Source organism: Haemaphysalis longicornis, unplaced genomic scaffold (genome assembly GCF_048455015.1).
Source record: "Haemaphysalis longicornis isolate Haplotype H1 unplaced genomic scaffold, Haemaphysalis longicornis Haplotype H1 scaffold_5, whole genome shotgun sequence".
Taxonomy (NCBI): domain Eukaryota; kingdom Metazoa; phylum Arthropoda; class Arachnida; order Ixodida; family Ixodidae; genus Haemaphysalis; species Haemaphysalis longicornis.
Window position 1 is genome coordinate 41373199 of NW_027526385.1, and position 25905 is coordinate 41399103.

Below are 25905 nucleotides of genomic sequence, written 5' to 3' on the forward strand. Positions count from 1 at the left end.
ATTGTAGCTTGCGACGTTCCTCGCCTACTTGGCTTAGCTAGCCATATGGCTTCTTTTTTGTATCGAAGCCAGAAAGGCAACATTTTTTTCTTCTGCATCGTGCATAAAGCTTCTAAATAATTACTGACAAGTAAATCTTTCTGGAAGTTCAAATTGGTAATAACAAAACAAAATTTCAATAATCTTTTAGAGTAATATTGTCGCTTTTTTGCAGCCAGAGGCAACTTTTCAGCCTGTTCAGGAGCCATGCCAAGGACAAGTGGAACGTGCCTGCCCGGTACATGACGGAACGCTCGCTGAAGCGCGGCTCCCCCAGACAGTAGCGCCAGATTTCCCTCTAGAGTATATTAGTATGAAACTCTATGGTGCACCCAACCAATGCTAAACTCTGATTCTGCGAAAGCTTCGGCGCGAATTAGGTGTGACCAGTAAGCATCTTGAAGTAATTGGCCCCGAAAAACGAAAAATCAGACGCGAAGAAAGAGACGCAAACATGATACAGCAGCAAAGAATTGCTTGATAAGTATCGCCATGCTTTTGCCCTCTTTCGCCTAAGCAGAGTTATTGCACCGAACAAGTTTATTATTACACTTCTTTTCGAATTGTGTATTAACCATTTACACTAAACCTACCAGGATACGTTCTATCCAGTAACGAACGCCAGACAATTGTTCTTATTTTGTGCAGGTTTGTCATGCCCAACGTATAAGCAACGCTGCTGCATTTTGTCCTGCCACTCCCGGGTTCTCGCCAGCCGCTTATGAATCACAACAACACCTTAAAAACTATTATGTGGCAACTAAACTACATTGCGCTCTCTGGAATCACGAAATAATTAACTGTCAAGGATACAGGGGTTCAGTGCAGCCATACAGTTTCATACTACTGTATACTAGAGGGAAATCTGGCGCCACTGTCTAGGGGAGCCATGCTTCACCGAGCGTTCCGTCATGTACAGTCGCGTGCGATTTGAAGGTAATCGGGCGAGCATTGACCGACCACGACGATAACTCCCCCGCGCGGCTTGTTTCACGGCGCCTGGTTCCTAGTTTACGCATTCTTCTCTCCCTCGGTCGCTGTTTATTCAAGCAGCCATCACTCCCTCGGCAAAACCAATAAACCCTTATTTTTTTATCGCGCACGCAGGGACGACGTCCCACTTGTCGTATCTTGCAGCAGTTCTGGAAAAGGTGCGCACAAACACATTGTCAGAAAATACCGGGCATTTATAACTATGGGTGCCATCACTGCTCACGATAACCAAGAAGAAAGCGCACACGTGATTACAACCACGCAAAATCACCACAGAGCGGAAAAGGTGGTTAACTAGCCGCCGGAGTGATGACTACTGGAAGGAACAGCGACCGAGGGAGAGGAGAATGCATAAACTATGTCCCAGGCGCACCGAAAAATGCCGCGCGGGGGCGTCATCGTCTTCATCGGTCGAAGCTCGCGCGACTACCTTCAAATCGCACGCGACTGTACAGGGCAGGTACATTCCACTTGTCTTTGGCATGGTTCAAAAACAGGCTGAAAAGTTGGCTCTGGCTGCAAAAAAGCAAAGATATTACTCTAGTAGGTTCAACAAATTTGTTTTGGTATTATAAAATTGAAGCTTCAAAAAGATTTATCTGTCAGTCATTATTTAGAAGCGTTATGCACGGTGGACAAAAAAAAATGTTCCCATTTTTCGTTGGTTTTGACTTCGAGACAAAAAACAAGCCATATTTTGACTTGGCTAGCTGAGCCAAGTAGGCGAGGAACGTCGCTAGCTGCAATGGCGCCGCCCACGGCGGCCCGCGACTGCAGCGCCAGATTTCCCATAGTTCGAAAGCCCGTTGAGGAGCCCGTTCTCCGGTGGCGACCGCGGATTGTAGATCTTTTCCTCTTTTTTCCTCTTTTCTTATTTTCTCTCCATTTCATTTCTATAACTTCTTACCATCTCTATATCTACCCTTTTCTCTTCTTTTCAGTTTTTTTTTTTCAGTTTCCTTATCTTCCCTGCGATACTTTTGTGGTGCAGGTTTGGCTCTCTTGCCTATCTCACACTCAGTTCATAATAATATGATACTCTATGGGTTCAGCAAAGGTGCAAGTACCAACCAGCTGCAGGGTGGCGGCAAAATAGCGTGCCACTTGCCAGGCACGTACACCCGAGCACACGTCTTTGAAGGAGCGCGTCTGTTTGGCTGGCGTGTTGGAGAACGCGTCCATCACTCGGTCGCCGTAAAGCTTGATGTCGAAGCACTCCCGCTCCTGCAAAAACGTCATTACTATCATGATGAAAATCAGCTCATTCATGAGCAATGCAGGAACGCCTACAATAGACTTTGAACCACTCTTTTCCTGCGCTGTTCGAACCCATTCATTTGCTGTTCGGTCATTTCTTCGAAGCAGCTGTTGCCTGCCAAATCAAGAAATCAAAAATCGCCGTCGGTCCATCTTACGACCTTAGTTATGTGCGGTAATTTGACAACTAGAGATGAGTTAGATTTTTGGCTTAAAAACGCCGAATATACACCTGACGCGGCGGGCCGTCGTGAGGAGCAAAGGATTAATTTTGACCACCTGGGGATCTTCAACGTGCACCAAAATATGGAAGACACGGGCGTTTTCCCTTTTCGCCTCCATCGGAAAAGCGGCTCCCGCGGCTGGGAATCGAACCCGCGTCCTTGGGCTAGGCAGCACAATGCCTTAGCCACGGCGGCGGGTAATTGCATGACTACAGAGACCCTCGGCTACACATTCATACTGACATGGTGGCTATGGTCCAACACGGTAAAGGGAGTGTAAAGGGGCCATTTTTTCTGGACAATAGCGGCAGTTTAGTGAGGCAAGAATCATGGTCAGACAGGCAACAATCCTCCTCACGCATCACTGTATGTGCAACGGCATTAACTTTATTAGTGCGCATGAGGTTTCCCATCGCTTCACCAGCACTGACACACCATTAGAGAACCCTTACAGACTACTACTTACCTAAAATGCATTATACTTGTTATGGTTATTATGAATAGTACTATTAAACTCCCGAATCTTATCTTTCTTACCTCCTCTGCGTCCAGAAGTGGTCGGATGGCACTGTCCCATGCCGCCACCCTGAGTTGCATATCCTGAAGCTCCACGGCAGGGCAAGCCACCTGGTCGCGTGAAGAGCAGTGCGAATGAATTAGGCTTCTTTTAACGTTCATCATAATCATCATCATCATCACCAGCCTATCTACGCCCACTGCAGGGCAAAGACCTCTCCCATAGATCTGCAATCGTCCCGGTCCTGTGCTAACTGCGACCAATTTATCCCCGCAAACTTCTTGATCTTATCTGCCCATCTAACCTTCTGCTGCCCCCTGCCACGCTTGTCCTCTCTAGGGATTCACTCCGTTACCCTTAATGTCCAACGGTTACCTTGCCTTCGCATTACATGCCCTGCCCACACCCATTTCTTTTTCTTAATCTCTACTAATATGTCCTTAATGTTCTCTGACCCACTCCGCTCCCTTCTTGTCCCGTAATGTTACACCTATCATCTTCCGTTTCATTGCTCGCGGAGTCGTCCTCAATTTTAGTTGAACCCTCTTAGTGAGCCTCCAAGTTTATGCCCCGTAGATGAGTACCGGTAAGATGCAGTTGTCATACACTTTCTTCAGGGACAATGGTAGGCTGCCATTCATTATCTGAGAATGCCTTTACCCCATTCGTATCCTTCTTTTAACGTTGCGTAACATTAAATGCCCCGAAAAAACCTTACCAGGGCAATATCTTCATGGTCTTCGAAAAAGTCATCTGCTGCTCCCGGATCATCTGGTTCTGCGAAACGGGTCGGGATTAAGAAGGAGAGAAGTGTGGAAATTATGCACCATTAGTTATTTGCATTTCATAAGTAAAAAGATCGGCTTGAAAAACAATGTTCGTGCACTTGTGTTCTGTAGAAAGCTAAAATCAACCGCGAAAAAAGATGGTACCGTAGAGCAAGTGTGTTTGAGAGGTTTTTAACACGAAAGTGTGTTATTCCCGGATACACCAAGATTTCCCTGACGTCATATTCGTCACAGAAGTGACGCCAGTACAACGAAGCAAGTGGCCTGTAAAGGCTGCACCCCTGCACACATGGTCTTCTTGCGGGGAAGCAACACTAACAAGTACGCTATACATAGGGTTGTTCGTTGTCGGGGTTTATATTTTAATAACAAGGAAGTATTTTATGGCGCGATACCCCAATATTTCACTGACGTCATATCCGTCCCGGAAATGACGCCAGTACACCTTTGCCGAAGCGACCCGCCAGCAGTACGGCGCTTGCCAAGCACACCCACAAGACAGCTACCGACCCGCACATCATGCTCAACTGCACATTTCGCTGCACATTTCGCTTTCGTGTTTTACTTATTTCTATGACCGATGAATCAACCGCAGTTTTTCATTATTATACAATTCTGATTGACTGATTTTAGGGTTTAACGCGCCGACACAACGCAGGCGATGAGAAGCGCCGTAGTGGAGGGCTCCGGATTAATTTTGACCACCTGGGGATCTCTAACGTGCGCCGAAATCTCGTATACATGGGCGTTTTGGCTTTTCGCCTCCATCGGAAAAGTGGCCGCCGCGGCCGGGAATCGAGCCCGCGATCACGTGCTCAGCAGCGCAACGCCTTAGCCACTGAGCCACCGCGGCATGTTCGTTATTAGATGCAGAGCATCTGATTCACTCGCCTTGCCCCTCCGGCATCGTCGTCGTTGTCGTCGGCGTTGTCCACCCCTCCCCCATCTTCCTCGCCGCGCCTGCTGCGCTCTCCACCACTCACCCCCTCTCCTCTCCGATAGCGAACACTCTCTCGCGAGGGGCATTGGATTGGAGTCGATTGGATTGGATTGGATTGGATTGGATTGGATTTGGATTGCGTTGGATTGTGTTGCGTCATAGCCGCGGCACGTTGCGTCATAGCCGCGGCAGACGCGCTGGGGCCGGCACATGTGCAGTACTCTCTCTTCCGCGGTTTCCTCTCCTTCGGGCGCGCTGCGCATATAACCGGTGTGCCGTTCTCCGGCGAAGCAACATCCACGCTTGGCTCAAACACCTAGAGTCCAAGCCGCTTTACAAGTACGCCAACGTCGTCATCGACTGGGACCGGCTTACGCAGTCGCCTCAACGTTATGCGCGCTATAAACGCGGTCCCTTCGCCGCTCCGCCTATGCGTCGCATCTACACAGGGGTTCCCGCGAGGGGAGGTGGGAGTTTTCTTTTATACTATTTCTCTGTCTTTATTTTTTGCGCCTCGAGCGAGGCAGTTTTTCTCACTCAGATAAGAGTCTAATACGTTATAAGGTAGAATGTATTGCAGCCTTCCACAAAGCATTTTACCAAAGCTAAGAAACTTTCAGCCTGCACAAAAAGACGCCGAATAAAAAATAGGCGGCGTATTTGCGTGCACCTTCACAAGTGACGTCGAGAGACGATACTCTCCTGCCACCACTGCTTCCTAAGACATTCTTGTCGCACCCCATCATCCCTCAGGCTGTTCTTCCCCCCCCCCCTTCCCCATTATGATTGCAAGTGAAGCTTTTCTCAACCCGATTCAATTTTCCCGCGTTTGCACTCGTCGCACGCCATCTGTTGGGACTTTGTTTCCATTTTTCTAAGAACAGCTCCAGGAACAACTTGAAGCTCTGTTTAGTATTTTCATGCCTCACTTGTCTTCCACGTCTTTTTTACCACGTTTTTGTTAAAGCCCATCTCAGATCTGTTTTCAATTAAAGAACTCTGCTACTGTTCATTACGTACTTATGTGTTTCGCTTCAGATATGCCCAATGTGTTATTTTTTTTTTCTGAGAATTGTTGATATGTATGACGTACGGCACCCGTCTAAGTAGTTTGGAGTGCTTCTGGCGATATATACTTGTAAAGCATTCATTGAACACTCGGCCCGGCAACTAAACGAAGTGATTGATTTATTGATTGTAGGGTTTAACGTGCCGACGCAATGGAGGCGATGAGGCGCGCCGTAGTGAAGGGCTCTGGATTAATTTTGACCACCTGGGGATCTTTAACGTCCGCCAAAATCTCGAACACACGGGCGTTTCTGTTCTTGGCTTCCATCAGAAAAGCGGCAGCAGCGGCCGAGATTCGAACACACGTCGCCGTGCTCAGCAGCAAAGCGCCTTAGCTACTGAGCCACCGCGGCGGGTGACTGAATCAAGTGACGCATACCGGCTCACAGATAGACCGAAATTTTCGCGCTTCAGTAGCATAAGAAACATTATAATATTTAATAATTTATCTTTCTTGGGCACCTTTGCATGACGCCCTGTCCACACTGTCGTGGCAATTTAATCTCAGTCAACGTAATTCCTCGGAACACCATTCCTTACGTCTGTAGCTTGATAGAACTGTTGCGACAGTTGTCTGAACATAGCATTACACAGCAACGCTTAAAGGCAGATTGCGTGGATGCCCAGATTTGGAATGAGATAAGGACACCATCATCGCGGACAAACCGTACGCAATAGAAAACTATAGCTCAACGAAATAATTGGTACACCCTGCGTTTATACCACGGAAGCACGAACGTCGTGTCTATCCTATCAGCGCGTATATCTTGCAATTTTCCCACATCCGCAAATAATTCTCAGATGGTGAAGTTTTTCGTTTCAGTGTTTTTTTAAATCCCTTTGGCTCCAGCCACCCAAAAACGTACGTGTGCGCCCCTATTCACGCCCCTCTCCGCGTTTCCTTTAAGATTGGTTCCACTCTATTTTAGTTAAAGCAAAAAATAACGTTGTCATACATGTCCGATAAAAATATTTACAGTAAAACCGCGTTATAACGAAACGGGGTATAAAAAACTAAGGGATATAACGAAGCAATCGAAATTCCCCTTCAAACTCCCTTGACACCCACGTATTTAAGACCTCGTTTTAACGAAGCCAAAATTACCTCGCTGGGTATAACGAACCTTTTTTTTCCACACCGATCATTTAAGGGTCATTTTGTTACCCGCCAGTCAATGGACAGTTTCTGTAACCCGTGCATACAGAGTTCACTGTCTAATGTCTTATAGCACGGGTTGTTTACATCGCATCACGGATGCGGTAATTCAAAACTCGCGCAAGCTAGGGGCCGCCACTTAAAGCTCGCTAAACTTTCTGCAAGCGCCTGGCAACACGCGCGAGGGTGCGCGTCTCCCGGGCTCCCGTTGTTCCTCCTGCCACTCTACCTGGATGCAGCAGGTCTGCTGTGGCGTTTTGGCGTTTACGATGACGGCGAGGACGTACTCTAAATAAAGTTTTTTCTATCTTTCTCTCTCTCGAAATCGCGGCTGCAGGAAGACGCGGTACCCGCCGTGGTGGCTCAGTGCCAGCGTTGCGCTCATCCCCAACTTTCGGGGACACGTGACGCGCCTCCGAAGACGCCTAGCGCCCTCCTCGGCGGCAGCCGTCGACGGCGAGCGTAACTGAATGGGAGGGAGCAAAAAAAAATCGTAGCTCTCGAACGGAAGCAGGTTTTAAATGCATAGCATTTTAGTAACTCACAATGTCACGCGGCGTTGGCGTGCGCTGTCGTAGTCCGCATGCGCGCCTTGTCGTAGTCCGCATGCGCGCCCTGTCGTAGTCCGCAGGCGCGCCTTGTCGTAGTCCGCAGCCAGGAAGAAATAACAGTTCCGGCGCCCGGTTTCGAACCCATGACGCCGCGGGCGGAACGCAAGGTGCCCGGCGCACAACCGACCGAGCCACGAAACCGACACAGATTTCGATGCACCGAACGCGCCTTATATCCTTCACTCATTTCTCGTTTGTTTCGAAAGCGCCACAAGTTGTCCCGCGCTTCCAAAAGATGGCGACACGGGTCCCGCGATCAAGAGATACGACGTGCCGGCGCACCCCCTCGGAAATGCTGTGCATTTGATCGTGCCCCTCGCGAGGGGGATGTCTTTTTCGAAAGCCCTTCTTGAAATACCTAAAATTACTTAAAGCGCACTCGCGGCGAAAATTAGAGCAGTGTAGAGCATTAATTACCGGTTCCTCGCGTACCTAAAGTTTTCCAACCGGGGCCCTTGATTTCTGATTTGTTTCGCAATACTAGCGATTATACTAGTGCTGCACAGAACGATTTTTAAAAAGGCCTTCGCGAAATACCTAAAACTACTTAAAGCGCACTCACAGGTAAAATTTCAGCCACGAGGACCAAAAATTGTTGGTTCCTCGCCCCCCTAAAGTTTTGGAATTCCCAGAGCGAGCTTCTTGATTTCTACCTTTTGTCGCGATACTGGCGCTTCAAATTGAATTTTTTCAAATTGCCTTCGGGAAATTTTGAAAACTATTAGCGCGCACTCAGGGGAAAGATAACCCTGAAAAATGAAAACGGGAGAGAGCAGGTGGGCGGATTGCGATATTGTTCCAGGCACTTTATCAAACGACATTTCATCGAACTCCCGGCGACCGTTTCATCGAACATTTAAACGTTCGGACGAAGTCTTTTCGGTACAAAACCTTGTGTACAGGCCGTTTCTGCAAGTTATATTCTGTACACGTACATTTAAAGGACGCGGAGTCGAAGGTTGGACCCACACATGATTAGCAAACTAATCCCAGGCCATCTTCACTGACGTGAAACCTGCGGAGGGGCGAATGGTGTATAAGTGTATTCTCGGAGGCTTGGCGTTTTTGCCCACGGAGATGAAACCGTTGGGAGGTAGAGGTATACAGCTTTGCTGTAAGTCCCGTGTCTTTGAAGCACGAAGCGTCCTAGCGCGCAGAGCACGAGGCCGCGGGCTCTTCTGATGGAGGCGAAAAGCAAAAACGCCCGTGTGTACGAGATTTTTAAAGGAGCCATGAAGAGAAAATGCAAGTTGGTTTTATTCGAAAGATTTCGTGTTTTATAGTGCCCCCAGCGCTTGTCCGGATACAAACGGTGCTTTATTCACTGAGAAATTAAACAATTTAGGTTAAAATTTTGATTTTCCCGCTCAATCGTGCGTTTTCGTGGTCCCAAGTGACATCACGGGAACCGACCGCTCTGCAGCCTAGAGTACCTTCATTCACGCATCCGCCGTACAGGGTAGAGACACGTAACGCCGGCGCCGCCATGTTCGGTTGCTCGCTCGCCGCCGAAGCAAGTCATTGTGTCAAAACCGCGCTAAAATTATCGCCGCAACGCGGTTTACTGAAGAAGTTTGAATCATATTGTCTGTTTCGCGTTGCTAGGTCTCGTGGGAAACGAAAAGAATAACGCGTTGAGCCCGTTGGCCCAATTGCGGCGGCACGGGACCGTTCAAAGGTTGTCTCCACCCTGTACAGCGGTGTTGGTTTGTTCCCGCGTTTCTTTACGTTCCGTAACCCAGATGGCGCCACCATACCGTGGCAAGCGTTTGGTTTGTTTTTGCCCGCATTTAAACCTGGCTTGTTTTTGTTCTGGGAGAAAATATTCGTTCCCTGAAACAGTGCTCGCTCGACAAATGGGGTCACGTAAGACACCGTTGCTTGCGTCAATCGGCCAGTGTCGTCTGAGACAACCCCAAGCCCCATAGTGCTGTGCAGCTAAACCAAAGCATGCTGTGCGCAGTACGAACAGCAGAACGCATCAGTACTTCTATGTTTACATGTGCTTTCGTAACTTCCACTGTTTGTCCCATCATTCCTATTGCTTTGTAAAGAATGTGCCCTAAATTTAAGCGCAAATCGCTCGTTCGTCTAGTTTGTAAGCTCTACCTAATTTGCGTCTGCTTCTGCCAGCCTCCGCCAATCGCAGAGCTTAGCCCATCTGACATCACAGGTTCTGTTGCGGGAAATGAGCTGGTGGGTCGCATGACCATTCCCGTTTTTCCTAATTATGTAGCTTATTTGAGCGAAGTTTCCGTTAAAAGTGGTGTCAGTATGATTCAACGAGACAATCTTTTGAATGAACCCAACTTGTGTTTTCTCTTCATGGATCCTTTAAGGATCCCCAGGTGGTCAAAATTAATTTGAAGCCCTCCACTACGGCGCGCCTCATCGCCTACGTTGCGTCGGCGCGTTAAACCCTACAGTCAATCAAGAAGACGCGGTAAAAAGCTATCAAAGACTTTTTCCCTGCGAACTTAGGCACCAGCTGCTGTCCTGTGGAATGATCATGGATGAACCGCTTTGCGTGTATAAAGTAACGATTCTTTGCTGTTTTCGCTCGTTTTAGGGCGAAGCCCCTTAGGGTCTGGAGCTACTGGCGTCTCCTGACGTCGTTGTAATCGTCGTCTCATGTAGTCAAGGCAATAAAACACCGGGAAACTCGTTTACGCCTCGCGAAAGAACGTAACGCATACTAAAAAACACCGGGACAGTCGTTTACGACTCGCGCTAGAGAGCTTCGCACTTCGAAGAAAAGAGTCTTTTACAGCAAATCTGTGTAACCTACCCACCAACGGTTTCCTCTCCGTTGGCAAAAACGCCAAGGCGCCAAGAATACACTTATACACTGCATGCTTCGCCCCTCCCCAGGTTTCACGTTAGTGGAGATGGCCCGGGATTTTTTTCTTGTTTTCGCGGGATGCTGTAATTATCAGTGGTGACAACATCCTCTCTTGCATGTAAATTTTCGGTAGAAATAGGCATTGGCTATAACGAAGTAATATTTATAACGAAGTAATTACGACTTCCCATTCAACTTCGTTATAACGGGGTTTCACTGTAACTCAATTGCTCGAAAAGGTATTTAACTGCTATGCAGCAAAAGCAACAAAGAAAAAAATTACACCCATCTTCCCGCGAGGGAACCCTGGTGTGATGCGACGCATCGGGGGGTTCAATTGGTGTTTCCGTTGGGTTGATTCTTTAAATCGGGTGAAACGTGTTGTGACGCGAAGTCGAATGAGAGCGAGCGCTGACTGAACCGCCGCAGCGCGCTACCCACTTTATATTCACAGCGCCTGAAGGCGAGGAGACAGCGGAGGAGAGTCGCGCATGCGCGCACTTGCGCGACGGGAGCGGAGCGAAGCGAGCGAAGCGCGCGCACGCAGCTGTTGTTGTTCATGATAATGAGACGGAGTGAGAGTGTTGCGCACAGCTGTCGGAGAGAAGAGCGGAGGAGAGTGGCGCATGCGGAGGTGGCGTGCGGACGCCGCCGACGCCGACGCAGGAGGGACATGCCTCAGAGCAAGAGATGCGTCGCATCTAAAAACTACTAATTCCCGCTTGTTTTTATTCACGTTGAATAATTGATGCACGAATTTGGGAAGGGATGACGGTAATTGTAGCTGACGTCTCGTGTTAATCTCTCATAACGTAAATACACCATACGCTGTGTAAAATGGTGACTATGTAAGTACCGTCAGCAACAAAGGCTGCAGGAAAGCGATGGTACACAAACTAAACGTTGTTCAGGATAAGTGGAGAAAGGCGGCAACTGGACTGGCACATCACATCGGCACTCCAACGAGCTTGCGCCAAATGCGTATAAAATGCATATATTCCAAAACTTGCGTGAATATGGTAGCCATGCGGCTTTTCCTTTTGTCTGCCTGTAATTCTGTCTGCTTTTCCCGTTTCTCCTCGTGTCCCCTTTTCATGGCAAGCAGAATTTTTAGAGGGGGAAGCCTGTCCTATTGCATCAGACGGGAATTAATACTTTCAATGCTCATATTACAAAAGGGTCATGAAGCAAAAAACCATTAAAAACAAATAAAAAAAGCAGGGAGGCCAACGTCGACAAGCGATGTGACCCCTTGGTATTAAAAATAAAATCTGGTTGATCCCTCTTTCATAGGAATCGGCAAAACACGAAAGTGAAAGGGGCCTTCACAGGACTAGTTGAAAAGGAATTTCCTTATTGTGCGAAGGGCTCGCAAGCCTGACCCCGCCAGACGAAGTGACACCGACACGCAAGAAACAAAAAACAGGGGAGGGTTACTCAATTCACGAGCGTCCCCCGTACACGAAAGCGCCGGCATCGAGGCGCCAACTGTAGGCGCTCATTAGCGTCATGATGCGCTACTTTACTTCGCGCACCACCTGAATAAGTAATCGGGAAGGCCATAAGTCGCGTTCGAAGCGTTGCTCACGTCTCGTTTCGTAGCGCAGTGGGAAGAGCGCCACGTACCTCCCATTGCGGCCAGAGAGTCGTGGGATCGAAACCGGGCGCCGCCGCGTCAATTGCACCTTTTCTGGCGACGTCACTTCCGTGACGGATATCACGTCACCAAAATGTTTGTGTAGCCGGGCATCAAACACTTTCGTGTTAAAAACACGCACAAAAAAAGTTTCAATTGAAATGTCACCACAGAATCCAAATTACATCCAGCAATGAAGTGTCGCCGAAACAGGATATAACCTTTTCAAGCGCGAATATTCAGACAGGTGATTAACGGGACAGAGACAAGCGCTCGTCTCTGCCCCTTTCGTCCCTTATCTGAATATTCGCGCTTGAACATCTTATAATGGATTACCAAGTAGCTCGAACCCACACGTTGTTAAGATATAACCGTGGATTTCACGTTCGTGCCAACTTCGAGTTCGAGCGGCTTCTGTGCTTTAAACTCCTACTTTTCCCGACAGTTAAGTCCGATACTTATACTTACTTGTGTAACGTAGACATGTGTTTAATAGCGTTGCTCATTGCCGTGGGCATACCTTCGATGTTGTTTTCTGGTAGGCTGTCATCGTGGAACAGTGAGCCGTTCTCCTCCGCATTAGGACCTAAAACCATGGCAAACATTGAATGACATGTGGTGAGCTGTTACCTTCGATTTTTTTGGATGTTACGTCTCCTTAAGATCAACCAGCATAAATTCGGAGAAAGCCTTTAGACTTAATTGGTTATATCTACAACGCTTTCTCAAGCTGGTAATTGTTAGAACGGTGCTTTTAAAATAAAAAAGAAACTTTTTACCTTCAAGTCCTCTGCGATACAGCCACAAGTTTACGGATTTTTTCGATAATTTTAAAAGCTAGACCATCGTTACACAGAACTATTGCATAGAACCATTGAAGATAGATAGTTACATAGAACCATTGAAAATATTGTTAGTTTTGGTGTGCAAATATCCGAAATGTCGAACAAGAATCAAAATGTTCTTGGGATTGGATTTGCAATGTATTCGAAGGTTTGACATTTCATATCTGAACTTTCAGTTATGTGTCAACTTAGCTGTAGCCATGAAACTTCTGGACTGCACACACTGCTAAACATTGTGCAGATCGCTGGTGATCGTTATGTAGACCAATATACAGCGCTCCAAAAGGAATCCAGCCACTATGCCACAATGGCAATCTTGGGATCACCAATACAAGTTTTACCGTGTTCCTTTGTTATGGTTTTGCACGAAAGTGCTGTCTATTCTGAACACCTTTTTACATCGTCCAAGATTCGTCTGCTAAGGGGAGCCATCGTCCACGTTTTTTAACGGTTGCTTCGTGATGGCAGGAATTATCCCGAACAGCTGTTGCGGCCATTACTCACTGCACAAACGAGCTGTGAACAACGAGTTACGAACAGCTCGCGTGGGAAAGACCGTCCGCTCCTTGGTGCCTTGCATAAAATTAGCGCTAGTGCAGCGCATATAAATACGGACACGCCACGTCTTTTTACAGTGTGCGCCGGACAGTTCCCGGGGGCTAATGTTGTGCCGGAGCGTTTACTCGTGTTTTCACTTTCGTTGAAAACCTGTTTTCTGAGACGCCGTTGTGCTCTTCGCCTCACCATGCCTTAGACAGTTCTAAGACTGCATCTGGATCCTTGTCAGTCAAACGGCTATACCTACGCGCTCGACATTCCGGCTTTTCCTGCCGCAGGCCGGCGCGGGCCGTCGCAATAGCAAATGCGAACTCAGAACCATGGATTTGGTCGTGAGGAAGCCAACTGGAGGTATGGACTAAGAAGGTGGCCCGCCGCGGTGGCTCACTCGCTAAGGCGTTGTAAGGCGGACGCGGGTTCGATCCCGGCGCGGTAGCTGCTTTTCAGATGGAGGCACAATAGCGAAAACGCCTGCATGTCGGGATTTCACTGCACGTTAACGATCCCCAGGGGGTCAAAATTTGTCCGGAGCCCTCCGCTACGGCGCGCCTTAACCTGAGTGTAGCTTCAGTGCGTTACAACCCCATAATGTAAACGAACGACGAAGGTTAAAGAGGCCAGTGCGGAACGTAGCAAAAAATGCTGTTTTGTCGTTCGTTCGACAGTCGGCAGTTTTACAAACGCATAATCTCTAGTTATAGTCGAATACGGAGAAACGCCACTTAAATATGCAGTCAGTTTCGTTCTGGACATAGCATGTCATTTTTGCATCAATTAAGCTCTAGAAATATGCATGACTTACTGGGAAGGGCAGGAACGTCTCCGAGCTGAGGGCTGTCCTTGCCGTTCTACGTGAGAAAGCAAACCGAGCACATTTACACAATCAAAGTGTCATCATCAGCCATTACCATTGTGTACTAGATTCCTTCTTGCAAAAAAAAATGATTGAGGCACTGTTTGTGAACAGAGGTATCCTAAATTTTCTGCCCGGATCTGCTATTAAGACATTGTGAAGGAAGTTATAAAGCGGTCTCTTTAAAGTCTAACATTACAAAATACAAACAATTAGATCTAGTTTCCAGTTTGCAACAGATCTAGTTATAATTATGGAGGAAATCTGACAACTCATAAATGCCTGAATGTGACGTGCGTTGTAGTAATCTATATCGGTGCTGGTCTTTTAACTAGCTAAATATTCGAAAACGCTAGAATTAAGGCGGCTATTGTGGAGATGGCTGGTGAAGAGAGCCCAAGAAGCCGGACGATCTCAAGGGGTCCTGGAATAAAGACTTCATAGGGACGTTTATTCTTCCTCCTCTTCAATGACAGCGTCGCATAAGCTAGAATTTAATGACAAAGCACTCCATGTATGGCTGAAACTCCCACGAAGTGCGTATTAGCCTCAACCACTAAGAAACGCCAGGGTGCACTTTCTTGATCTCTGTTCCGATGTTTTGTTCCAGCTGGAACTTCGCTATTTATTTTTTGCGGTTTGTCGTGGTATTCTCCACAAAATATCTCAACATAAAAATAGACAAACAGTATGGTGCAAACGTATACCGTCAGCATATTCAAACAGAGGGAAAGTGCCGCGACTTTTCGAAAATAAATTTTTACAAACTACACGGATGTTTAATGCCTAATACCGATTTCGGCTACACTTTCAGGTTGACCCTTGTTCACAACACCTGTTTTCCCGACGTATCAATGGCCGATATAATTTTTAGAATAATCACAAATATAAAGCACGATTGTATTATTTCAAGTAATATATCTTTTACAGGTGAAGAAAGGGTCAGGTGAACGTTTGATCCTTAGAAACGGTCGCACTCCATTGACGCTTGCATTCTGCCAGACAATTTCCAAATACTAAGATAAAAATGGACAACTAATTGTTTAAAAATAAATACTACCGTAAACTTCGTAACTTCAGTGAGCATAGAGTCGATGTACTTTTCAGGAGACGGTCGTCGCCCCAAACGAATTGTTTCGGTAGCGAGTAACCCGAATTTGCCACATAAACCATTCAGTATCTTCATAGACATGGTTCATGACATTTATCAAATCCCAGTGCTCTATGTACCTCAGCCTCCCCTCGATAACAGCTAGGTGATACGAGGGACAGCAATAGCTGTTGAAGTGCACCTGTGCGACTATGAGGATTCCTAAAGGACAATTATTCATGGTGCTCATAGCAAAGTTGTCGCCTTAAAACAGGAAACGAAACATTCCAAGCAAAGGCGTGAACCATGTTTGAACAAGCAAGTACTATTTGCCTAGGGCGGAGGACCGCTTACATCTACAACAAACGTACTACGTTGCGAATTCCGATCGGTCCACAGTGCGTGTTTCATGAGCGCCTTCATGTACATGAAACAGCAACTGCACATATTTTTGACTTTGATGATTAAAACAGCGCAAGGGACAGGATGCGAAAATCTGACAAGGACGGGCGCTGACTGCCTAAATTTTATTGAAAGATACAGATACAGGGAAATATATATGAAAAAAGCAAGAGCACAATAAAAACAAGAAAGGAAAACAAAAGTTACATAGCGATTATTAAATGGTGGTGTCACCCACCGCAGCCACGTCGCCCAATTAACTTCTCTCTTTAGCATGCAGCGCGATTGATGGCATGCTTACACAAGAGCCCCCCCCCCCCCCTTTACACATTATGAACGCCTCCTAAACTTCACGTGTGCGTTGTTCCTGGTACCCGGTCGTCCTGTACCTTGCGTTGTTTTAATCGTTGTTTTGCGTTCTTTTGTTTTAATTGATCCCTACCGACTCACCCAGCTCCGCACGCTTGTTCAATGTGTTAGATGCGACTGCATCTCATTCAGTCGCCTTGACCCTCCATACGGCGTTGTCCGTCCACACCACTCCCCCATTCTCCTCGCCGCGTGAGCTGTGCTCTCCGCCGCTCACCACCTCTCCTCTCCGATAGAGAACACTCTCTCGCGAGGGGCATTGGATTAGATTCGATTGGCTTGGCTTGGATTAGATTTGATTTGGATTGGATTGGATTAAAGTGGATTGTGTTGCGTCATAGCCGCGCCACGTTGCGTCATAGCCGCGGCAGGGGGTTCACGGCACGTTTCACGCGATGGGAGAATCAACCTAACGGAAACAACGGAACCCCCTATGCGTCGCATCTACACAGGGGTTCCCGCGAGGGGAGGTGGGAGAAATTTTTTTGGTTTTGATTTTACGCGAAACTATATATAAGTGGTTAACAAAGCGAAAAACAGCCTCAGCGTCAGGCGGCAAGGAAAAGAATGGCTTCGTACTAAAGGCATATTTCCTTCCCGAATATTCTTGGCTGACACTTATGCAATCAGCCAGATATGCGTTTCACCACTGCTTCCTTCCATTTACAGAAAGTGTAATCTTTTTGGAGGGGTATGGGCATAAAACTATTGTCTTTCTTCTTACCTAAGACCAAAAACTGTTTCGTGCCCATTTTTTTGTGCATATTAGATTTGGCTCTTAAACCTGTAGTGCTGCATGATTGCCCACAATGTGGAGCAACTTCGAGGCACCAAGTCCCTTTTTCGCAAACAATGTGCACGTGTGTTTGGTGTGTACGCGGTCCGTTGTACCGGCCTGCTGTCTGAAGCTTCTTGAAGCATCTGCGTGGCTGCGCGATTTTATGCGACAGTCAGCGCATTGTTACTGTAGGTAGGGTGTAATTGTTATCGAGAGCAGCTCTTCATGCAACATAAAAATACTCGTGGGGATTAGTTATGATTACCAACTGGCAAAAACACTGATTTGACGATCCGTGCTTGGCGATGTGTCCACGGTGGTCAACCACATAAGGCGCCGGCCCACAGCAAAAGGCACATGCCAAAGAACGGTGTCACCCACACTCAACTACTGACTGCTGATGGCTACAAAAGTTCAACGAGGACCCACTCCAAACTCACTGTAAGTCCCCATGTGCAAGTGCGGCACAGCGGTGAACAACACTGGCGCGCAAAAATACATTTAAGATTCGTACGCAACACTTACAGTCAGGCTGGTCCGACGTTTTCCCTTTAAACGTTCCAGGGCTTCAAGCAGACGTCGCTGCTGGCGGCTAGGCGGTAACTCTTCGCCCCTGTGCAGCCTTCGCGCCTTGGCAGGAGCTAAAGAGAAGATTGCGCATTCTATTAGTTCCCCACTCGATGCAGGCCACAATTTTCTCTGGAAAAATTAGCGACACAACACTCAATACCAGCCCAAAGAATGACCATTTTCGCTAAAGAACACGTGTGCTTTTTTCTTCACGACACTCGCCATACTTACTACGTATTCGCGGGACAACTTCGGCCGTCCTCCTGTATCAAGGGGTCGAAGAGCTACCGTAGCTAGATTTAAATTAATCGAAGAACTTGCCAACTGAGCACACTATGTTGAATCATACGGCTACGCATCTTTTTAACAGCGGAGATGTTCCATGTCGGCGGTGTCACGCAGTGGCATGTTCCCGAACACACAGCCAGAGGGCGCCCCAGTATCACTAGCATGGCAGCGGACCAATCAAAGGGTGCGCTGGCGTCCGCTCTCACCCCATGCACCCCGCACGGGACGAGCGGCAGTGGGAGCTCGCCTGAGAATGGCAGCGCCGACGACGCGAAAATCCTCCCGAGTTCCGAAAGCAGGGCTGCCAAATCTAGGGAAACGTCCCTAGATCTATGGTGTTTTGGTCGTGTTTAAGGAAAAAGAAAAAAAATTGTTGACATCTAGGGAATTTTTTGCGTCTACGTTGTCTTATATGCATTCAGCCGTGTAATATGGTGCCCTTTATTAATTTTAGCATTCATTACTTTTATATAGCTATGCATTTCAGTTTCTCATTGAAGCACAGATATCTATTTCACATAAATGCGCATCCTTCAAAGCTATCGCTCCTATGTTTGACATTGTGTAAATTTGAAAAGAACATGACTGATGAATTTTATAAACTTGCTCGCTCAAATATCTCATGCACTGCGCATCGCCTGTGGTCGTTTCTGTTATTACAAGTGTACTATTTCGTAGTGCAGGATTTTGTGTCAAATGTTGTGTAGAGCAACATTTCCCGTTTTGTGACAAATGCGCACATAAAAAACCTTGCGGTCGTGAGTACTTCGATAATCGTGTTGGGAGCTGTACGGGCGGCAGTATTGGGATCGCGTTTGCCGCCGCTCGCGCGATCTCTCTCATGCGGCTGCCTCAGCGAGCGATTGGGACGAGCGATTGCGGTTCCCCGTCGCATCGTTCATTGCGTCACTTGCAAAAGTCGCTCCATGTGGTTACCGCTAAACACATTATCTGAGAGAAAACATGCGATAACCGCATTAAGCAAAAATCTAGAAAAATCTAGGGAATTTATTCATTCGAGATAGGGGAAAAGTGGCTTCATAGGTTGGCAGCACTGTCCGAAAGCGGGAAGCCGAAGCCGTGCGTCAAAATTGAGTAGCATCGACAAAATCTGCGTCGACAAAATTTAACCTTGCGGCAAAACCAGCCTTCTGATAAATGCTCTGTACATCTCAACCTAATGTGGGTAACTCGAAAAAAATACTGAAATTATCCGCTCTGACTACTCTATCATCGCACCGACTGTCTATTACGTGTTTGTTCTGTGCACTTTTTTTCTCTGTTACCACCTCCGCTGGTCACCCTTCTCCACAGAGCAGAAGGGCACTATTTTTTTTTCTCTTTTTCCGTGTTTCCTTGATACATCTAACAAAAAATGCTCAATGCCAGATGTTTGTCTTGGATATGCTGACAAGGGGCACACTCCGCCCTTCGTACCATAATCAAAAGAGTAATTGTTGCACCATAGGAATGCCCAAATGGTCGAATATCACTTTGATTTGTTCAGCACGTCTCAGTACAAGACGCATGATCACCCTCCGAAACAAAAGCTTCCCTCGAAGTGCACTAAATTTTACGGCAAATGTTTAGGTCAAATCGTGTCTTTTTTCTGTGAGTCTCAATATTTACATTGACCTTTTTTTATTGCCTAAATGAAGTAGCCTATTCAGAAAACCTGGGACTTCTAGTGGTCGGAACAGCACCGCGTACCTAGATTTACACATCACATTTCTCTATGAAGGTTTATTTAGCTAAGTACTTTGAAAAGCTCACATTTTTAGAATTTGTAATTGGGTAATTAATTATGCATCCTGTCCCCGAACATGCCCCGTGAGGAATGTTACGTTGAATGATAATCATCCATTTCGAGTCAAGTAGGAACATGTTGCAGCAAATGAGCAGAAAATGCAGCAGTTCGCTGAAAGATTTACTTTAATGCTACCCTTCTTCCCAACTAGCACAAGCACTTGGTTATCTTAAATACTAAGGCCTCCACGAGTGCGCGGCTCCGCAGGTAACATACATTTCAAAATAATATCCACAGTATCTTAATCAGTAAGTAATGCGCAGATCGCAATCGGTGCGCCCCTATTTTATCGCCCTGAACCGCAAATCACTTTTTTCAAAAAAATTAGTTGCTGACATTAAAAATCCACATCCATGTGCCCACAAATGGTGCACAAAGTATAAATGTCACATGCTTTTCTAAATAATTTAACCCTACTCATCCCTGTGATTGCAGTATTTCCTTAAACCAATTTCAAAAGTCGCAATTTGTTACCGACATAGGTCGGCGTACTCACTCGCGAGTACACTCCTTTGTACTCATTTGTACTCAAACTCACGAGTCAGTACGATGATGAGTGATCACACACCCACAAAAAAAACAGTGAGTACGATGACGAGTGAGTACAGGGGTAAGCCCACTACTCGTGAATACAGTACTCATGAGTATGAATACTCATGAGTACAGTATTCATGAGTATGAGTACTCATGAGTTTGAGTACTCATGAGTATGAGTACTCATGAGTACACAGTATTCATGAGTACACAGTACTCATGAGTACACAGCACTCATGAGTACAATACTCATGAATACTGTTTTTGCGAGTGCTTGCACTCTTGAGTATATGCACTCCTGAGTACAGTAGTGCAAACAGTAGTGCAAACAAGAAAACGGACGACAAAAGCTGCCACCCGAAGACGCAGAAAAACGCAGTTTACGGCCACGGCTGCACCGACAAGCCCCGAGCTCCCCTGAGCCCGACCCGGCCTGAGAACAAGAGGAGACGCCAGACGCAACGCGAGTGCTTACGTTCCGTTTCGCTTTCTCACATGTACTTGCCTTCGCGCAGTAAGTCGCCCAACGACAGTGCACCGCGTCAGACGTTTTCTTCCTCTGTCCTGATTTATATGTAACCTGTGTTTTTCTAATCAATTAAACAATTTATTTTTTCTACTTAGTTTTTCATTCGAGCTACGACCTAGCTAACAGTGCAGATAAGTTGATTATTCGTGAGAATACAAATTGAGTACTCATGAGTACAGATTGAGTACTCATGAGTGCAGAATGAGTAGTACTCATGAGCAGTAGTACTCATTGAGTACCCATGAGTACAGATTGAGTACTGATGAGTACAGAGTGAGTACTGATGAGTACAGATTGAGTACGAATACTCGTGAGGACAAATGAGTTTGAGTACAAGTGAGTACGATTACAAATGAGTATTTGATAAGTGAGTACGAGTGATTTTGTGAACAGACGAACTTTTTGAGTGAGTTTGATTGAGTACAGCGTGAATGAAAAAAATTGTGATTGAGTTTGAGTGAGTTCTTTCTGTTTTGCCGACCTATGGTTACCGACATACAAAAAAATTACCGCTGACAACTTTGACACTTTTGTTGAGCTTTTTCTGGCTATTGCGCATTGTCACACTGCGGAGTTAATACAATATCTTATTTTCAAAGCATCCCGCTAGCAACCCAAACACAAATATTCAGAATACTCTAACGCCGAAATCGTTTTTGCAAAACTCGGGGACGAGTTTGCAATGCAAAACTCTCCCATCTTGCATACGCGGTGTCTACGACAGAAACTTCACTAAATACCCGTCTATTTGCCTACAGTGTAACGTACCGGCATTATTTGGAGGTGTTCGAAATCCCTTGTGAACCTGCCCTGGACTTCACCACAACAGAAAACGACTCTCCGGAAACGTGGCCTTCGTATCTCGGCTAACCACCAACTACAAGCGCTGATGTTGGACCACACCTCCCTCCATCTCATCACAGTTGGTACAGGATAACAATTTGTCCCAGCACAAATTCTAAGAGATGCAGTCCCGGCATTATGCTCCGTGGTAAACTTCCACTAGTGGAAAAAAGACATTACCCAGGCAAAAAAAAATGGCGGCGTATCTGCTCACTTCGCTGCAAGTGTCGTCAAAAGGTGATAATTGTCTGCCGCCCCTGCCGGGTAAATTCATGTCTTCTTTATTTCCGCTCACCTCTCACGCTCCTCCCCTCCCGTCCCGCTCCTCCTACGATAAACAGGGTGGAGGTTTGCTCAAGTCCATTCAACTTCGCCGCATTCCACTGCTCGCGCGCCCTCTACTGGAACATTTCGTTATTGTTGGATTTCTTGGAATGCCGCCAGGAGGGCTAGTATCGCTCGCGATACTATTTGTATTTTTGGGTCAAGACATTTTTCAAGGCACACATTTCCTTTTAATTTGACACAAGAATCAAGCAGCCATGTACTTTTAATACAGGAACACTGCACATATCACTTACGTATTGATGTTTTGCCTCAAATCTGCTTCGATTCATTCATTGATTGTCATTGATTGAGTCATTGATTGAGCCATCGATTAATTGATTGATTGATTGATTGATTGATTGATTGATTGATTGATTGATTGATTGATTGATTGATTGATTGATTGATTGATTTAGGGTTTAACGCGCTGACGCAACGCAGGCGACGAGGCGCGCCGCAGTGGAGGGCTCCGGAATAATTTGACCACCTGGAGATCTTTAACGTGCGCAGAAATCTTGAACACACGGGCGCTTTTGATTTTCGCTTCCATCCGCAAATACGCTTAAAATTTGTTTTTGTTCAGCAATGTTGACAAATATGACCATTAATTGCCACCATGTTTTACTATTTTGGAAATGCTTTGGCTATATAAACGTCTCGTTCAAGAATTGTTTTAACAATTGGCGAGGCGGCTAAATCGCGGGAAAGACAGACAAACCAAAATTCACACCACACGTTTAAAACGACTCTAAAGGGTGACTGAAATTTTCTTTTAACTGAATAACTGAAATATCGTTCGTTTCGTATCCTTCTCGGCTTTTGTTCGACGAGAAACGATGTATAATTTGATGAGAAATAAGTAAATAAATTTGGCCTTTCTCTCTCCCTTTTCCCGTTCAATTTTTCGTGACGTAGCCATTACGTCACAAAGTAGGAGCGAAGCACCGATGCGGTCTAGGCACTCTCACGCTGGCAAAGGTAACTTTTACTGCTTTTACGCCTGCAAGCCATGGCTGGCGCCAACAACGTTTCCCTGGCCGAGAGTGCTAGCTTGAACTTTTATAATTTGTCCTTTGTCCCCGACGGAACTAGAAATGCTTTTTGACGTATCAGTTATGCTCATGGCAACAATACCGCATCAACCCAAGACTACACACCTGCGAGATGATACGTGAAGCGGGAACGGAGCGCGAGCTTTCTCCGACGCCGCTCTAGCCGCGCTGGCGTTTTCCCATTGCGGTAAACCGTGTGCAGTGAAATGCGATCAGTTGCGACCGTGCTCTCCGCTTCGAGCAGTCGAACTCGATAAGCTGACAGTGAAGACGTTTTCGTGCGCTCCCTGCATAAACCACCGGCCACATATTACGGCCTCGGAACATTATCTCCTTCGGGCCCAAGCGTGGGCTATGCGACGCGTACGGATTATCAACAGCGGCTCGCGGCGACCGGTAGAGAACAAGATAATTACCCCTTATCTTTCACGGGCGACAAGGTTCGAAACGGGCGAGGGTACGCTTTGCCGATAGCAACATCCACGCTGAGAACGAAAGATTGGTTTATTCCTTGCAGAAGCTGGGGCGTTCACCGTCGTCGATTACTGCCTTCGCCCATTGCGCACCAATGTTGAGTACGTCTCTTTCGAAGCGAAACTGAAAACATGGTAGCCGACTCTGAAGCGCGAAGGAAGCAGCAGCTTATGTAGCCTGTGTTTTGTAAATAAGACGAGCTCACATAAAGTTCTGATTCACACTTATTTTACGTGCTCAACCCCCTAAGAACTGTTTATGTCAAGAAGACATTTTATGTATGCTTCTCCAACGAGCTCACGCCGTTCAAAACTTTTGTGGCGTCACAAACCGTAGTACTCAAAAGCGTACGGGGCATCGACACCCGTTCCCACGTTTCTGACATTTTCCGCCCTATCGAACAACTGCTAGTTGCAAGAATGCTGTATTTATATTCTCCGCACTATAATGTATCGATACAGACCAGCTTGTTTTCGCCTTTTAGTGCCCCTTTACGTAGGCCAAGGAAGACTATCGCCTTTAAAAGCTGAAACGGCAAATACAACTTACACAACGGACACGGCGTCTCCCTGACCCATGAAAATAACACGGCCGGTGATAGTTCGAGGGTCCGGATGGAGATGCGGCTTTGACCGCCCCTTTTCGAGGCGGGCCGCCGACGTGCAGGACTCGAAGTCTTCTTCACCGGCGCTTCCTTCTTGTCTTCACCAAGCTTCATGCCCTGTTGTGTGCCTGCGGGCTGTTTAATTTGAACATCAGACGAAGCAATCACTTGAACAGCCCTTGAAACAGAACGATACACACGTTCGCTATTTTGCCTATTTAATGTACGCTTCCATACCTCCATGTCGTTTTCAGAACCCCGTGATGGTTTTATACCAGTGCAAAAAACGTTCTTACGGAACTGCCCTCCAACAGCTCCGACCGTTGCCCGTCGAATGCATAGTGGGAATACGAAGGTATTGCGGATTCCTCTTTTCTTGATGTTCACTAGAGTAAATTTATAATGTTGCCCTAACAGACCTACATACGCGTATTTACCAATTGATGAAAAGGCTGAAATTACCTTCTCATAACTTTGACACCTTCGTAAGAAGGGACTGCTGCGGTATCGAAGCTAGATCGTGACGTACAGACGGAGTTATGGCAAGCAATTTGCTCTGAAATCTGCACACGTCCTTTATTGAGTTAAATGTTGAGTTAAATGCAAAGGCATCCTTGATAGAAGCTTTCACACATCCGTTGGGTGCATTTTAACGATACGTCGAATGGGGGGTGGGTTGTCCAAATAGCTTCGGGCGCCGTACTACGCATGCGCAGAACCCAAGCCGTCCTTGAAGATTGGGTTTGCGTTCATCGGGCACGCTATTCTGCCGAAATAGCGGGCACCGCAAAGCTGGCCCCAAGAGGAGCTTGCGTTCCTTGCCTCGCTCTCGCAGCCAGTGAGGCGGCGCGTGACCACGGCTGAAGCGGAAGCTGCGGCTCGTTTCCCGATCCACCCTATCAACTACGACGATCTCTGAGCTTGTGGCCTCTACACCTATTCCAAAATCAATCTGATCGCCAAAAAGAAGTTTCACATGCGAGAAAGTGGATGCTAATGTGGTGAAAATTTGTGCTAGGGATTGTTATCACCGCTGATTTTAAAAGGGGTGAACAGATATCTTCCGCAATGCTAAGCCTACGCTGACCGGCCGCAGAGGTTCGACGCCCGACCCGGCACCGCGCCGCGTGGTGCGGTGAGTGGCCGAAGGATGGCGCTACCTGCGCGGAAGAATCAAAGCAGGCCACAGCAGATGATTTGGTCACCAATCGCTCAAATAGCAATGATCGCGAAAATAAAGTTCCACATGCGAGAAAGAGGATAATAGTATGGTGAAAAGTTGTGTTAGGGATTGTCGTTCGAAGGTGTACAGATAACGGCGATCAAATATGCCCGCCACGATGCCTAGCCTAAAGTTCCCAACACCGGAGCCGACCCGAGCAACGCAAGCCGGTTCTGGGCTATTGGGGAAGCCCCTCTAAAACTCGCGGCGCTCCAGCACGTTGTGTTTGGGTTCCCCCAACTTCTCGGGGGGCCACCAACGCCACCAAAGTCACGCAGCTTTCCTGTCTGAAAAGGTTTGCACTTGGTGGATTCTCTAAACAACACTTCGTGCACTTACTATCGACTCGTCACCTTCATCCACGATGCTGTGGTGAGAATCTGCGTCTCCCGCGTCTTCCATAATGCTCTCGATGTCATTCTGCGAGAAGCTGCATTCGACGTGCTCGGACTCCACCTGCGAACTCCCTGCAAAAAAATGAAAGCGATACCTGAAAAGTACTTTTGCGGCGCTTCCACGTCATTGTCTCCCTCTGCTCCGCAGACGATGCTAATGACGCCAGAGACTACGTGCGCGGCTCGATATTGTGCCCCCTTGGTGGCTTCGTTTCGTTTTCATTTTAGTCGCCACAACGCTATAAAGTCGGCCTTTAGACAACGTACACTCCACCAGCCGCGAAGGCGTGCACA

The 25905-nt window shown here is 47.0% G+C and overlaps 1 protein-coding gene across 1 annotated transcript in view; it reads right to left on the minus strand.

Moving 5' to 3' along the window:
• The window catches only part of LOC144138100 (uncharacterized), a gene marked incomplete in the record, with an annotated part of 108405 nt that overhangs the window by 15769 nt on the left and 66731 nt on the right, over positions 1-25905 (minus strand). The window contains 8 exon segments of the mRNA XM_077670192.1: positions 2104-2256; positions 3051-3140; positions 3749-3807; positions 12592-12657; positions 14277-14322; positions 17492-17607; positions 23940-24129; positions 25556-25683. Coding sequence (XP_077526318.1) covers positions 2104-2256; positions 3051-3140; positions 3749-3807; positions 12592-12657; positions 14277-14322; positions 17492-17607; positions 23940-24129; positions 25556-25683 — 848 coding nt within the window.